At 42.3% G+C, this 16,786-nt stretch overlaps 1 protein-coding gene across 4 annotated transcripts in view; it reads right to left on the reverse strand.

The window, feature by feature from the left end:
- SYNE2 (spectrin repeat containing nuclear envelope protein 2) overlaps positions 1-16,786 on the reverse strand; it is a 167,322-nt gene that overhangs the window by 58,586 nt on the left and 91,950 nt on the right. For 3 of the 4 annotated variants that reach the window (XM_041398933.1, XM_041398924.1, XM_041398950.1), the window contains exons 66-82: positions 16,102-16,221; positions 15,223-15,330; positions 13,458-13,670; positions 11,566-11,733; positions 10,494-10,613; positions 9,456-9,568; positions 8,683-8,824; positions 7,618-7,749; positions 6,934-7,086; positions 6,472-6,681; positions 5,222-5,323; positions 4,047-4,166; positions 3,689-3,889; positions 3,160-3,333; positions 2,440-2,571; positions 542-738; positions 193-325 (exon numbers count right to left, since the gene is read on the reverse strand). In XM_041398933.1, the coding sequence (XP_041254867.1) occupies positions 193-325; positions 542-738; positions 2,440-2,571; positions 3,160-3,333; positions 3,689-3,889; positions 4,047-4,166; positions 5,222-5,323; positions 6,472-6,681; positions 6,934-7,086; positions 7,618-7,749; positions 8,683-8,824; positions 9,456-9,568; positions 10,494-10,613; positions 11,566-11,733; positions 13,458-13,670; positions 15,223-15,330; positions 16,102-16,221 (2,538 nt within the window). The remainder of the gene's footprint in view (positions 1-192; positions 326-541; positions 739-2,439; positions 2,572-3,159; positions 3,334-3,688; positions 3,890-4,046; positions 4,167-5,221; positions 5,324-6,471; positions 6,682-6,933; positions 7,087-7,617; positions 7,750-8,682; positions 8,825-9,455; positions 9,569-10,493; positions 10,614-11,565; positions 11,734-13,457; positions 13,671-15,222; positions 15,331-16,101; positions 16,222-16,786) is intronic. The other variant, XM_041398943.1, reaches the window with a different exon arrangement.

Raw genomic sequence — 16,786 nt, forward strand, 5'->3', positions numbered from 1 at the left:
ACCACCTTCACTCCTCTACCCTGAGCCCACACTCCAGGGTCAGCTGTTGAGTGGCTTTGGGGCACACAGCCATTCAGTGCTGTATTATGTGGGTGGCTCAAGGGCATGGCAAACAAAAAATCCCTCTCAAAATGGTCATTTTCACCAGAATTCACAATGTCTTATCTAAACCTGGCAGCAGAAATGACTTACAAACAAGCTGCTGATGTTGTCCCTGATGGTGGCAAGATCTTGTGACACATTGAGAGACTGCTCCTTCCAGAAACTCATTCTCTGCTGAGCAGAATCCAACCATTTCATCAATTCCTCTGAGTCTCTGTTGTAGCTACAGGAGAAACAAAACACAGAAACACATTTCTAGCTGAGGCTGGGATACATTTCTCACCCTCCAAGTTGTCTTCTCTGTGAGAAGACACGTGCTATTCTGGCACCTCTGCTCCTGCATAACCCTGCAGAAGCATGGCTTCAGCTGTCCTCTATAAAAAAATCACAAACTAATGTCTAGCTGATACTTCAAACTGGTTTTTTGTGTTAGACCCACCTGACCAGGAGTTTCAGTAATGTCTGAAGACGGTGTAGCTCATGGCCAACTTTCTTGGTTAAAGATAACCACTGCTCTTCCAGCTTCCCAATCTGGCTTCTTATTTCTGGACAGTTGACAGCAGTCAGCAATTTCTTCCCTTCTTTCACCATCTGGTACAGCCTGGCATGCTTTTCATCAACACTGCTTTTGATTTTCTGTCAGAATATGGAAAGTTTGCAAAACAGTAACATTTTAAAGACAGAAAACACAACTAGAAAAACATGTATCATCACTTATTCTAACTTCTTAATAATTTCCTCTGCAATGTATTTTATTTTCCAAATGACAGGAACCTGTAATTCATTACGTGTAAAAGGGACACAGGTTTTTGTGGGTATGTTTGGTTTTTGTTTGTTTGTTTCCTCTGGGTAGGTCAAGACAAATCTCAACATACTTTTATACATTATCAGAATAACTGTGTTTGATGGGCTTTTCTGACACCTGAAGACCTCAGGCAATGGACAAACACTCTCTATCAGATCTGGCTGCACTGTCCAAACATATGACTGCTCCCACCATAAAATTACTGTTTTCCCATGCTCCTGAAAGTCATTGCTCCTCCTTCAGGCTCTATCCTATTTTGAAAAAAAAAGTTACCACTGTTTTGAAGGAAACAGCTGGCATAATTATTGAATAATGGTGGCAGGAAGAAATGAAGAGTGGACAGTGAAGTCATTAAGTAAAAAACAGAGGTCTGGGGGTATTTCTCTCACAGGAATTAAGCCCTAGAGAATATTATTCTGCTTTCTTTTTGAAACTGTGAAGCTCTACAATTTCACCCTGCACCAAATGTCTTCTAAAGCTTTATGACTTTGTTTCCCAAGTCTTTAAAGACAAATAAAGACTTAAGAGTGAAAAGCTAGTGAAGAACTCAAAAAGCCAAGGAAAACCAGGCAACTTCACATCAATGGCTGTGCAAATTTTGTATGTCTCTTGTCTCAGTGCAACAGGAATCAAAAGCACCAGAAGGCCCCTATGACTAAACATCTACAGGTGATTTATCACAAAGGCTTTACTGTAGCTCAGATTTTCCTGGGAATGTCCAGTGATGTCTTTCCTGCAGTTAACTAGATTAAATCATTATAGTACTTTTTTCCTTTATTAAACTCATTAATCATTTATTGAACACTCATTGTTTGCTTTTATTAAACACTTATTAATTAAAAAAAATTCTAACAGTGTGTCCTCTGAAAACTGAGAAAGGTCACACCTGTGAGGAATGCAGAGCCCTCTCTGAAAATACATCCCTAAGGTTACTGAAAACCTTTCTTCTTCATTTTATAAAACAACTGCAAATGCTGCTTTCATATCCTTATATTTAAATGTATTTAAAACATGGATAAAATATTTCCAGCTGGAGCTGAGATTGTAAATAAAGATGTAGCTCTGTCATCAGAGATGCAGCTGCAGCCAGTGTCGCAGTAAGAGTTAAAATATTTGGTATTTTCAGGTATTTGAAAGCACGACGCTGATTCTCCTTTTCCACAGGTTTTACACTGTGGCATGAAAATAATTTCTGAATCACAGAGAAGTGGCACTCTGTTCACTCCAAGGCTCTTGCTGTCCTTAGGATCCATGGAGCATGCACAACATCCATCTTACCCCAAATACTTTCCTTTGAAGATTGAGTTATAAAGTAGTTATAGTCATTACTCCCACTAAAATGGACTTGCAGTCCCTGGCTGAAATTAGCAGCCCAATATTCTCCTACTTGTAGAAGTCAGTTTTGAGCTTGCATCCACACACAGCTGAGTAGATGAGGCACTGCCCAGCAAATCATCTCCTCATATACTAACTAATATTTTTTGCCAGTTCTACTGATGCATGAAGAAAAGCAGTGACAAACACATAAATACCTCTAGAAGTGCAATCCTTTCCATTAATCTTTCTTCTGTTTCTTCAACCAAACTGACAGAAGGCAATGCAGAGGCAAGGGCTTCTAACTCCTTATTGAAAACCAGGCATTCCTCATCAAATACTACCCAATCCTAAAAAATACATTGAATTGTTAACACAGCACACATCCATTTGCATTTTAATACACCAGACTCAGGCCTTAAACACTTAATGCCTTCTAAAACATCAGCAGCTCTTGCTTTAATGAAATATAACACAAAAATAAGTGAATAATGTAAATGTAAAAGTGAGACATGATTTCATTACAGATGAATTAATTATGCATTCTCTAAAATCTTTAAGGATTTTTAAGTGGCGTATGCAATTTTTTATTCTCTAGGGATGTTCTGAGATTATTGGTCAAATTTTTAAAGTTACATTTTAAAGTGGTGCTGGTATTTTTTTGCCTTAAAGGGCTCTTCTGTCAGTCCAGACACTCAAAAATTACAGTAAGGAGTCATAAAATGTGATGTGTTGAAATGTCCATTTCCAGAGATTTACAAGAAGGAAGTTGGTTTACTGACACACACAGAACAAGTAATAATAGACTGTTGCTGACAAGTGGAATCAGGAAAGGACAACTACTAGCCAAAGAATCACTGATAGGACAAGAGCTGCCCCAGATGCAACTTTTCTGCTTCCCTCCAGGTTTTACTCTTGGGTGTCTTTTGATTTATTACCTTTAGCAGGCTCTCTAAGTGTATACCATACTGGCAGGCCTTCTGCTCCAGCAATTTGACCTCATTCACCAGCTCTCTCCAGAATTCCTCTCTCTTTTGCAGGACAGAAGGACTCACTCTCTTGGCAAACGCTTCCATGTAAGCCATACGTGTCATGAGGTTGTGGAAAAAATCCTGGAAAGAAACCCCAAGTTAAAGCTTGCTCTCTAAGAGAGATCACACTCCCAGGAGGAGTTCTAAGGCTTAAGTAGTAGGCAGGACACAGTAATCCTTTGGGATAACTATAAGAGATGTGTTTTCCTTACACAGCTATGTGTTCTGAGGTAAGCAGAAATAGCAATTTATCACCAAAACTGGTATTGTTTTGGTTTACTGAAAAACTTGCCTTTGTTTTCTGCACATCCACCAGTCCCTCCCCCTCTGCTATGAGCCAGTCACTCTCCTCCACTACACTGGAGAGCAACCAGTCCCAGAAAACAGTGCTCCTCGCTATGCTGAGCTGAGCAGTGCTGTGATGAACACCTCATACCTTGTGGTTTTTCAGGTGAGACTGCAGAGCTGCTCTGCTTTTTGTTAGGTGCTTTGGATCTTGTGCCATTTTCTCTCTTCCAATAGCTATCAGCTCTGCAAACCCACGAAGCAAGTCCTCATACTGGCTTTCACTGATGGCAGGGGAGTTCAGCTCCACATACTTTGCTTTCAGAATCCCCCACATGTCATCCAGAACATCCTACAACGCAAACACTGTGCAGTGATCCATGAAGGACAGAAAGTAATCCCACAAACCCACAGAATACAAAATAGCCATCAGCCTTTTGATGCTGCAAATGCATTGCTTAGAAGAACCAAACCTTGATGAGTAAGTGGAAACTGTACTGTGCTCTTACCTCTAATTTATAAGCTTCCTGGATTAAGGTGATAGGTAACTGCAATCTTTCTCCATGGCCTCTCAATTTTGCTACTTGGTTTTCAAAGTTTTGCAGCTCCACAGCACAGTCACCAATTTTCTGGATGAAGGACAAAATTAACTATTAGGAAGAGTTCCATTCCAATAAACTTTCCATTATCACTGGTAGTGCAATGAATCCAGTGGCTGGATCTCTCCTGTGCTAGCACTTCAGAAAATCCAACCTGTTTATAAACTAAATGGACAAAGCATGGCATAACTTACTGTGTTCACACAGCACAGCCAGGAAGGGAATTCATGTCTTGTGTCTCAGGACAACATTCAACATGCCTTTCCATTTACTAATTCAAGAGCAGCCATTAAAAGGAACCATGGACTCAGAAAACAGTTTTATCTTATGAATCAGAAATACTCAGGGATTGAGACAGGATCCCTCTGAAGGAAGGAATGCAATGTGCTTCTGGCATTCCTTTTCCAGGAGTGGTTAGCTAACAGAATATAGCCAGTCCTTGCTAGGAAATTCAGCAGGGAACACAGCTCTCAGTCTGGCAGAAAATTATGCCTCTAAGCAAGGTTATGACCCTGTAAAAAGAAAGCTTCAGAATACCCTCCCTGCTTTGGTAATAAGTAGGTAAATGGCCAATGACCATTCTGGGGAGGACATGCAGTCTGTTAATTTTTAATTTTCTGATAATCCCAATAAAGGTCAAAGAAAATAGCTTAACTGGTCAAATTTCATATGATAAAGTGCTCATAAATGCTGCAGGAGAAGATGGAAATACCAGAGTCCCACAAAGAAAAGGTAGTGAGGCACAAGAAAAGGTGTAACATGCGTAGCTCTTTTCCTTCCCTGCCATAGCATGGGGTGTATTTACTCTGGGAGATTGAGGAGAGACTGGTTCCTCCACTCCAACCACTGAAATGTCTGGAATTAGGTCTGAGTATGGATTGGGGTGTAGTTAAAAAAAAAAAAAAAAAGAAAGAAAAAGAAAAAGGGGGGGGGTGAATATGGCAAATACTGAACCCTCTCCTTTTCCTATTTTAAAAACCTAAGTTAGACTCAAACTTTAGAAATTATGAAACTTCACAAATTGCAGAAGGCTGGAAATAACAGCTAATGCTGTAAAACCTCTCATTTCCTTCAAATAAAATTACCTGAAGCTGTTCAGAAACATTATGTCCATGTAGTTCATTCAAGCATTGCTGCAGAGCAGCTTTTTTCTCAGTTAACTGATCATAGAGTAACCTGGTTTGATTCTGCAAAAGAAACAAACAACGCAAGTATATCACATTAACAGGAATTTAGTTATGACCAGACAAAATTACACAGCAAACAAAATGATTACCTCTTTAAGTAAATGCATTTTTTTCCTCTAAAACAAACAAACATATCCAGCAAAATAAAGAATATACATTATGGGCTTAAAGCAGTAATTGGACAAGAGAAATTCTGAGTCTGTGTAGAATATAAGAAGGAGATTACCCTGTCACAATGATCCTCTGTGACTGTAAAAATCTGGGAAACTGGTGAGAGAATCAATTCTCTTCTGAAAATGGGAAAATGAGCCTATTACTGGGGACTGATGGAGCTCTATGGATTCTGCATACATAAACACTGCAATACCAGTTCTGTGGCTGTTTGGAGACAACATCCCAGTGTTCCTCAAAAGGGCTGCTTTATTATTCAGCAGCAAAGGGCCAGGATGACTTGCAGATGATGAGCTCACTGGAGTTTTGCTGGACATTGCAAACTATATTTCAAAGACCAGACTCTTTCTTCCTTAGTTCAGACTAAAGACCTAATCTGAATATTTTCCAGCAATAGTTTTAGATTTAGCCCATCACAAGAATCTAAAGAAAAGCTTCTCATGATCTGCTTTTGCAACAAAGAACAAAAGAAGGAAAATTCGTGCAACTATAGCTTCTACTTCTGTGGCACAAAATCTAAAGGAACAGTAAATGCAGTGGGGTCAAATCAACCTCCAACACATTGCTATACATAGCCCAGTGTCAGACGTGGCACCACAAGGGAGGAAGCCTGCCTCTCCTGAGGACACAGCAGCTTAAAGAATATATGAAACACTCCCTGGCCTAGTCCCTAGAGACAGAAACTGCTTTAGCCTGCAGCTCAGCCTGCATGGGATCCCAGGTTACTTCCATACTTTCTGCATGCAAATTTTCTACTGTGCTCCAGGCCTCTGTGGCAGTCAGAATTACAAACAGCACTGTAACCAGCAAAATTAATCTGCTTCTTGAGAGGCCAAGACAAGTGTTTTAAGTAGAGAAAAAAGAAAAAAAGAAAAAAGAAAGCCCATTAGTGGTTGCTCATCTGTAACCCAAATGCATTAACACTGACAAGCCTAACAGATGCTGTGAAACAAGATGTGCATTTGGCAGTGGAGTACCAGGTAATTGCTATTATGATCCAGCCCAGCTTTCATGGAGCTGCTCCTTGAAGCAGTGGCAGCTTGAGTTTGTTCCAGCCGTGCCTGCAGGTTGTTAAAGCACTCGCAGAACACATCTGTGCTCCCACCAGCGCAGCTGATGGACTTCAGAAGATCATCCTTTTTATCACTCAGATCAGCATGAAGTTTTTGCAGCTCCACAGACAGAGTCTATAGGGTTGAAAGGAAAACAATATGAGTGAAAATGATCTGTTCAAGGACTCTTACCTATGAGAGGTAGCAGGACTCGAGTTGGTAGCTGTTAAAAGCAACGGGTCCATATCTGTGCAATACAAAATAGTTTGGTGGCATTATTCCTGAATAATGCCAGCAGAACAGAGAGAAAATACCAGGCCATATATGTTCTGCTGTAACAGAAATCCACTGGGGTTTCTCCCTCCCTGGAGGATTTGGGGCAGTTACCTCATAGAGAGCCTGCTGCACAGCTGCCTCTTCAGTGGAGAGCACGGAGGTGTTCAGCATCTCCTCCATGTTATTCAAACACCGGCTGATTGCCAGAAGCAACTCAAACAACTTTCTGTCCAAATTGGAAGAGACTTCCTCTGCCACATTATCCTGGGTAAATGCAAGCCAGTTTTCAGTACTTTCACCCAAGACATGGCTAAGATTCATTCACTCAAATAAGGTTAGAGGTTTGCTCAGCTAATACTAAAATGGAATTAATTTAATACTGAGGGATAGACTTGGATACATGCATGTAACATCCAGAGCTGTCGAGGCCAAAGCTGAGACAATGACCCTTTATGCACTGGCCAGTGGCTGTGCTCTTACATATCTCTAATCTCAGGCATGAGCACAAGAAGTTTGTCTTGTCAGCTCCCATCCTGCGTTATACAGTTTGAGGGTTTTACCCACATTAGCAAACTTCTGGACTCAGGTAGAAGTATCATAGTGGAAAACGTGGAATGTTTCCTTTCAAAATCTTCAGCCTATTTCTACATTACAACCCATACCCAACAAAAAAGCTCACTACAGTGAATGCCATTTGCAATAATAGGATTACTGGCTGTTTCCCAGTGTCCAAACAGTGTCCTCTGTCTAGAATCCCTGGGGTTTTTTGCAATGCTTAGGACATGCCATTTTTACCTGGGCATGCACCACATTTGCTTCCTGGCTTAGGTCTCCCAGCTGGACAGTGTAAGTTTTCAGCTCTTCCACAGTTGGGGTTCCTGCACCTGAGAATGTGCCTCGAGGCAGCACGTTCATCTTGGTTGTGATCTAACATTTGGAAAAAGAACACTGCAATTAGAAGAACAGCTCAAATGAAGACAGGCTATGGGCAACACAGTAACATTCCTGTCAAAAAGCATTAAAAGATTCAAGGCACTGATATAAAGCACCTGGATAGCAGGGCTCCCTTTTCACTGGCAGAAGCTGGGCAGGCTATGCCTTGGTGGAAGCTTGACTCAAAAAGGAGCCTCTGATTCCCAGCTTTATGGGCTACAGCTGAAGTTTGGCTTAAGGCAACCCTACTGCCCACTGCAGGGTAAGTCTTGCCTGAAGAAGAGCTGACATTCATCCTTTTACATGTCTGATATTCTTCCATGTATTGCAGTAATTTCAGAGGACAGAAAATCTAATAATTCTAATTTAGTATTAACAAAACTGTTAGTAACAGGACTTATAGTTCTGTCCAAGCAGTAAAAGTCTGCAGTCTGTTCAGAACATACACACAGCTCAAACTCTACATTTCTACATCTCTTTGATGTGTGAGAACGAGAGAACACAATGGTGAATGGCAGAACAAAATTTAAGCCAGAGATTTGCTTTGACCAAAATGTTCTCACTTGTGGGAACTGAGATTTCACCCACATCCACGGGAATCAGCTGTGAGCTTGCTGGATGTGAGTAAGTAAGTAAGCTATGAGCTTACTTGGAAGAAGTAAGCAGATAACATCTACTATGAAAATTAACCACAGGGATTCACCTAAGTGCTCCCACACTGTGTTCAGCAGTCACTACTTCAGAGACATGATTTACCTCAAAGTAAAATTAAAAGATAATTATGAAAACACTGTGCAGTAACAATCTCCTCTGGAGAACCTTTGCACAGACTTCAGTTATCTGATGGAGAGCCATGCTACTATGAGACAGAAAGATACACTAATTGCTATCTACACTATCAGAGTGTTTTATGGAACTTAAACAAACCTGAGGTTCCACAAGCTGGCAGAGAGGAGATTTCATCTTTGATGAGAGTTCCTGTTGTAAATATTGCCATTTATTACCCATTTGGTCCTTTGGAGCTAAGGTGGCATCAGCCTGCTTGCTCTTTGAGTCAGATTCTCCATTGCTGTATTGAGAAAACATTGTTAGAATGACAATTACTGAAGCAGAGTAAGAAAACTAGGTTTCTTGTATAAGATTAGTTTCTCTTGCTCCTGCCTCAAAAGCAAAGTGAAACCAAGTGCAGGTATGATTATTAATCCAAGCTTTGATAAACTTGGACTTTCCCCTCTGCATGAAATATGCCAGTGGCCTGCTGGCAGCCTCCACACCTCTGAAAGACAGCCTGGGGAGCACAGTCGTGTAGGAAGCCCTGGCTCTGTGCTGGAAGGTGCCAGATCCCAATGTCTCCTTCTAAGCTGCTGCCTTTACACTGGCTGTTTGTGTCTGTGCATTTATGGAGCCATGGCTGTGAACAGAGGGACCCAACCTGCCTACAGATAGGCCTGACTTAGCTCATGGCAGGTGTCAGTCATGTCTGCTAGCAAGATCCTGAACTTCAGAGTCTGCCCAGTATCACAGAGGCTGTCACATGAGCCTTCATTTCTCAGGTCTGTTGAAGCCCCAGGCTTCTGCCATTTTTCTTCTAAAGGCACACAGAACCAAAGAACAGAACCAGGGGTGCCACTTCAGTAAGTTTAGGCAGCAAGTTTAGTTTTACATCACTGAATCTGGTAACTGATTGTGTTATTCTGTACCTGGATTCTGATTTCAGAGTCATGCTGTCCTCAAGCTGTGGCTGCATTTTTTCCACACATGACTCAATAAAGTCAATGAGGCTTTTCTGCTCAGCTGCTTTCAATTTCAGGTCCTGTGCACAGAGAATAGCATGAACAGTTATGTGAACTGTAATAATCTGAAGTGATGATTGTGCTTTTTCAATCACATTTTATGTGAAATCATTTAGCAAAGAAAGTAAGACTACATCTGTCAGAATAAAATGCAGTTTATATATGAACATGAATCTACAGAACAAACCATTTTCTGCAAACATGCATTTTTATGGAATGTATTTCTACCTGAGCTAAAGTTTTAAAAGCAAAGCCCAAGCAGAAACAAATTACATATAGAAATTTAAACACCACTGACTGCAATCCTTACATAAAGAAACAGGCAAGGGAAAATGGGGATTTGCTGGAATATGAGTTTGAGTTCCATTAGTTAAAAGAAGAGTGTCGAGTGAAAAATGAGCAATTCTAGAAGCTCAAGCTGGACCATTTTCTCTCTTTTCCAATAGCATGGAAAAGGCAAAAGTTAATTTACAGTTAGCAAAGTAGAAGTAATTTGCAGAGCACAGAACATTACAAGATTTTTATATTGTGTTAACAACAATTTTAAAAGTCATAGTGAGTTAGCCCATGGGAATATGTTCACAAAACTTTAGTTTTAAACTGACCTTCAAAAACAGTATCAGTGTATAGATTCAGATTTCATACTACATCTGTGTTTTAAAGCTAGAACTCTTGCCTTGTTTCACAATGATTCAGATGGCATCACCCACACCTCCAATCTCCTAACTTTCTATATTACTAAAACTTTTGGAAAAGAGATTTTAGGGGTGAGGCCTTTCTCCATCCTGACAAACTCCCCAAATCCTGGAGGAGATGGGCAGCTGAAACAACTCTTGACAGAGTTGATCCCACAGGAAAAACTGCAGCAGTTGTAAGAGCAGCTGTGCCCCAGCTCACGGGGGACGTGGAGCAGCCCAGCCCCTGGATGGGAGGAGAATTCATTACCTGTGGCTGCTGGAGCCCGTTGTGCCAAGGCTGCTGGGCAAGGGGCAGCTGGGATGTGCTGAAACCATCAGAGTGCAGGATCTCCAGGGGCTCTGGGTCAATCCTCTCCCTGCTGGGAACCTGTAAAGAGAGATTCATTGTGGGAAGGCTTCTGGACTTGACAAGAGAGCAGAACCCCATAGGTGCAGCCTGGGGAAAGGGCAAAAGCTGCCTTGAATTTACCACACACAGAATCAGCAGCACGTGAAACACAGCTGGTGCTTTTGCAAAGATTTTTGAATTTACTGGAACTTTTAACATCCTAACCATTCTAACCTTCTGCCAAGGTCCTCACATGTGTCCCCCAACAACTACTTTGCTTTCTTTGCTTTTCCTGCTAACAGATTAGGTGATACTAACCCTCCCTTCTTTTTGTTTGGCCAAAATAGAGGCATGTGCAATTTATGCTTATAAATTTGGTCACACACCTGGATTTTCAATCTATCTGTGCTCACAGCAGCATTTCAACACAAGCCTTTACCACTGCTAATTCACACCAGAGGGACGGTGGCTGCTCTTGAGCAAACACATCAGGTGGGCTTCTCTGATCCCTCACACAACAGAGAGGGAATGAGCTCTGAAGCCAGGAGTTACTATATCACCCACTGGGAAACTCAGGAAAGACTGTGCAGCTCTGGTGCAGGACAGCTGACTGCATTAAGCATTCTTCAAAGAGAAAATTACTAAAAGGTCTCTCTGCTTTGATAATGTCACAGATAAACATCATGGCCTTTTTGAGGTATTTAAAACCAACCCAAACCCTAAGTCCTTTTCCTGTGCTCTTAGCAGAATGCTGACCTCTGTCACTAAGCACTTAAAGCAGAAAAGATGCTGTTCAGAGACTAATTAAAAATCCACTACTTGTTGCAAACTACAAGTAATTATATAGTGTTGTAAAGAAGAATAATGGCAACTCCGACATTTCTCCCTTCCTTGCTTCACATGGTGAGCTCTACCTGTTCTTCTGCAACCACAGACCAATAAAGCACCAGGACTCTCAACTCTTGCCCTGCACAACATTCATATGCTTTACCTGCTCTTCACTGTGCTTGTCTTGAAGCATCATCTGGACATTTTCCAAATTACGCTTCACCTCCTTCAGCTTCAAGGAAAGAGCCTCTGTCTTTTGTTGGTAGTCTGCACTATCTCCACAATCTTCCAGTAAAGAAAGGACCTTTTGTTCAATCTCTGATAACCTCACCTAGAAGGGACAGCAGATAATTACTCATTCTCAGAAGTGCAACACTCCTTTTTCTGACAACATTATGAAGTCAATGCTCACACCTCCCCTGTCTGAAAAGAAACATGCAGGGCAAAAGAGAAATAGCTGCAATCCCCCTGGATTTTCTCCAGTGTAGTCTTTTTATCCTGGACAATTAAATGAATTTTATACAGAGTTAGTCTTAAAACTGTTTCAAATAAGAGCATCTGCAGGAGGTTATCTTAACTCAGCTATCAAGTAATAAAAGAGGAGAACAGAAATGACAGACTCCATTTGAATGTAACCAAGAAGACAACACACCTCAGTAGGTGAGAAAGAGGCAATGCACACAGTGATGTGATGCTCACATCACTCTATGGAAGGAATGATGCTGAACTACCAACACGTAGGAATGTTTCCATGTGTCAGCCAGGCCATTGTAAACTGCTGGAATTTGATTTTTGATCCAAGCTGCTGTGAAGCAAAGTGCATCCCTGCATACTTTAAACTCACATTCTTATGGTGAGCATGGAGAAAGTTACCATGACTCAACTGCAAAGTAATCAACTGCAATAAATTAATTGCTTTACCTCATACACCCTTATCTACAGACTATTTCTTTTCCATTCTCTGTGTATTTTTCTGTGTAGATCTTGACTAGAGAATCTTCTTGCCCTGCCCAAGCTCATATCCTAACATTGAGCCAGATTGTTTGAAGCTGACAGGAATTCAGCCTGCTTGTTTTCACCAGCTGGAGCTGCCCTGCTGAAGCCTATACTGACAGGAACCCTGAATGGGATCCAGACACAGCCGGCTGCTTAGGAGCATTCAGGATCCTCATTCCCACAGAGTTCAGCACCTGAGCACTTGGCTGAATCACAGCCTAAACCCAAAGGCACTCCAATTAAACATAACCTCCCAAAACAACAACAAAACAGCTGGTGATGTCTCCCAGTAATTTTAAATGGGGACATTTTGGTATTGTGAGTGAAATTTGTTGCTCTAGGTAGGCTCAATGCCCGAAGCCAACTGGCACACACCAGACTGGCACCACAGGGAGCCTCAGCCCTGTTTTAATCTGCACATGCTGCATGCCAGGGCTCCCTCGTGCCAGTCCTGTTTTCCTCCTCCCATTTTCACCAACAGGTACCACCCACTCCTTTTGTTCTGCTGCCATGGGGGCAAGAGGCTGCCCTAGGTGCACAGCAGTAGGTCCAGATATCACCATTGCTCACTGAGGGCAGGGGGAAAGCCACTATTTTCCTGTGCTGGTAGTTTATGGAAAAAAATGAAAAAGTAGAACTTAGCAGCATGGAAGCTTTCTTAGACCAGTCTTTTAAATCATTCTGACAAGCAGAAAGTGGAAATGTCAAAAGAAAAAAAATATTCTTTGTTTCTAGCTGATTTATCACGATCATGACCAATGAAAAATTCCTTTTTAATAGAGGATTCAAACTATATTCAGACATGGTTTTGAAAATAATCCAAATCAAACCAAAGCTTTACATATACTCCAGAATTCTACCTAAAACCCCTGGATGCATTCAGATCCCAACTCTAAAACCAGGTATTTTAACCAAAGCCTGGCAAAGCTGAAGCTGAAGCCAAGAAGTCAGCTCTGTGCAGAGGGTGAGGGAGCTGCTGAAGCAGAGAGAGGAGCAGGCACAGTGTCCTGCAGACACAGCCCAGGGAAGGGGATGGCAGCAGCAGTGTCACCTCCTTACCTGGCAATCAGCAAGCTGTGGCTCCACCATCTGCTGCCTTTGGGGGCTCTGAGGGGCTGAGCTCAGGGACATTTTAGTTTTGGCTAGCCATTGTTCCAGCTCTGCCACCTGGGCCTGGCACAGCAGGAGGATGGATTCTGGCTCAGGCCTCCCTCCATCCAGCGCTGTCTGCGAGCCCAGGGCGGCGTTGGGCACTGGAGGCGGCTGCTGGCTCTGGAGAAAAGCACATCAAAGCAGCCTGGTGAGCCACCTGGTTTTGTAATCTCCTTCCCCTCCCCTCAGCAGTGAGAGATGATTAACTTCCACACTCACAGTGTGGAAACAACAAACCCCAAAACAACTCTGTCGCTGTGTTCCCAGCCTTGCGGGACTGGGGGGGGAACCACAAACCAAGAAGGAAAGAAGGGAAACTCAGCAGGCAGGTGATCCAAGATCTGGTGTAACAGGTTTCCAGGCAGCAATTTGCATCTACAGGGATCTACCTGTACACAGCAGCTATACCTGAGCACACAGGCAGTGATGACTCACCATTAACCTGTTCTCCCCTGAGGAGAGATGTTTTTCTGTGGGAGTTACACACAAGAGCAATGCAGTTGGAAGCTGCAAAACAAGCTCTTGGACAACACTTACAAGCTACTTATGTGTGTTCTGTTCCAACAGTTAAATATGCTTTACTTGGGCTCTAGATCATACAATTAAAAAATTGTGTATTTTTAAGGACATCTGGTGCAATTCTTCTTAAACACACTCCTTGAAGAAGCAATATTGCATTGCACATGTCCATAACAAAAGTCCAAAGTACTTGGAGATAAAGAGCAGTAACTTGGAAGGCTGCACAGGTCTCCACACATGCAAATATTGGTACTCAGTAAGTAAATGAAGCAACACTACAAGAACAGAACTACCTGAATGCTCCCGTGGCTCCAGAGCACACATTCAGGCAACTGAGATGGCCAGTGCTAGTGCACAAGCTTAATATTAAAATGAGATTTGGCAGGGAAAAAAAGAGAGCCAAAATGCATTGTTTCAACTATCAGTGTCATCACAGAATGGCAGAACAGTTTGGCTAGGAAGGAGTCTTTAGTTCCAATCCTCCTGCCACAGGATATTGGAAAAGATTTCTTCACTGAAAGGGTTGTCAAGCATTGGAACAGGCTGCCCAGGGAAGTGGTGGAATCAACATCCCTGAAAGTGTTAAAAAAATGTGGGACTTAGAGATATGGTTTAGTGCTGAGTGCATAATGGTGGAACTCTATGATCCTGGAGGTCTCTACCAGCTTTAACAACTCCAGGACTCTGTGATCCTAAAAGCTGAAGCTGCTCTGCCACCAGACTGCTGCTCCTGACCTTCCTGGAGCACTCATGTCTGCAGACACTCTTTTGTATTTAACCTGCTGCCCACTCTTCTCTGAGCCTTTGCATGTCTTCTACAAAGCAGCAACACATTCGTCCTGTAACTGCCATTTAAAAATTCCATGGCTGATATATATCTACATCACTCAAACTCCTCTATTTATGCCTGTATGAATGACAACAGCTTCCTTGCTGAAAATGCTCAATTTTGTTCCCTAGAAAATTGCACTTTCAAGGAGCAATGGAAAATTTATCACCAACAGGAAGAGGCCCACAAAGGGCTGCAGGTATCCCACCACATCATACTGCAGCAAACTCCAGCAGCAAAACCACAGTGGACCAGGGTCTCTGACAACCAGGTAGGTCACACCACTCACTCAGGAGGTCACCTTGTTCAGGCCTGCAAACTCACCATAGCCAGACTGCCATCTCCTGTGCCAGGACCTTCAGGGCCCTCCAAAGTTTGCAGAGGTGATTCTTCATCATGTTTGCTGTGTGATTCAGTTAAAACATCCTCATCCTGGAGAGACAGAGGCAGCAGTGGAAATATTTCCTATCTTCCATACACATGTGCAGCAGTGGAGATGTAGCACGTTGGGATATGGTTTAGTTGTGGACCTGGCAGTGTTTGCTTTATGGTTGGACTTGATCTTAAAGGTCTTTTCCAACCTAAATGATTTTCTGATTCTATGTTCCGCTGCCTTGTACTGCCTGAGAAGCCTGAAAGAGCAGCAGCCACTCAACCTACTGTGATCCTGACCCAAGAAATTCACAGAGAGCAGTTTTGTTATGCCTGTGGCACTGATGTACAGAAACAATTGCAGCTGTCACAACATTACTGAGGCACCATGAAGAGCAGAACAGAATGGCACCAAAACTGTACTTGATTGTCCCAGACACTGATTTTCTTATGTACAAAGAGAACCTCTTCCACAAATAACCCTCCACATTTTTAGAGCCTTTTCAGGAATCAGTGAAACAAGTTGCTGCTACTAAATGTGCATTTCTGCCCTTGGGGGTTTTGTGAAGCTCAAAGGATTTAGAATCATTGAATCATTTAGACTGCAAAAAATGCTTAAGGTCACTGAGTCCAGCCAATATGTACAACAGAAAAAGAAATCCTAAATGGCAAGACTTAGTGTGAGATGGAAGATATGAATATGGCCACCTTGTCCTGCATTCCTGCACTTCTCTTGCAGTGCAGGAGGCTTCAGCAATACTTAGGACTTGTGCAGGTCTTTTCCACAAAGGTGAGTTCCCACCTCCAGAGAGATAAACCCAAGTGCATTACCTGAACAATGCCATCTGACAAAGTACCAGAAGACCAGGAGGTTGCACTGTCTTCCTTGAGCCTTTCATCATCTCCTTCTGAAGGCCAAAATCTTGCATCTTTCTCTGTGGCTGTACTTCCCTTTGAAAGCAGTAACAGCTCAGCTTTAGCTTCTGACCAGGAAGCTCAGATATTCCTCCAGGCAATGTAAAGCACTGCACACTTCTAGTAACACTTTGCTCTATTTCTGCCTTGTTTATCTATCCATATTTGTGTTTCCCAAATACCACCTCTCTTCTTGCTCTACAGCTCTGCTGCATGAGTGGCAGCTGGATGACACTGATAATGTTTTCTAAAGACTGCAGAACATTCTCATTTTTTACAATATTAAAAAAAAAGCCCAGAAAAAAGCCCCAAACAAATCAACAACCACACCAAACCAACAAGACACTATCTATCTTTCTCCTGTCCTGTCCCCTAAGAAGTCCTACATGTAAAGAAAATTGCACCAGTGCAGGTGCAGAGTGAGAAGCCCTGAAACTGGAGTGCTTGGATCAATACAGAGGCACAAGCTCTCCAGGCTGTTTGGACTTCTTTGCACTGTCTTGCCATGGAAATTTTTTTCCAAAAGCAATTAACTTTGCTCCTCTGCAGTTCACCTGGGCACTGAGACTCCTCAGATTCAGAGCAACCTGTAGGGCAGTGT

Source organism: Onychostruthus taczanowskii, unplaced genomic scaffold (genome assembly GCF_017590055.1).
Source record: "Onychostruthus taczanowskii isolate IOZ18803 unplaced genomic scaffold, ASM1759005v1 scaffold1, whole genome shotgun sequence".
Taxonomy (NCBI): Eukaryota; Metazoa; Chordata; class Aves; order Passeriformes; family Passeridae; genus Onychostruthus; species Onychostruthus taczanowskii.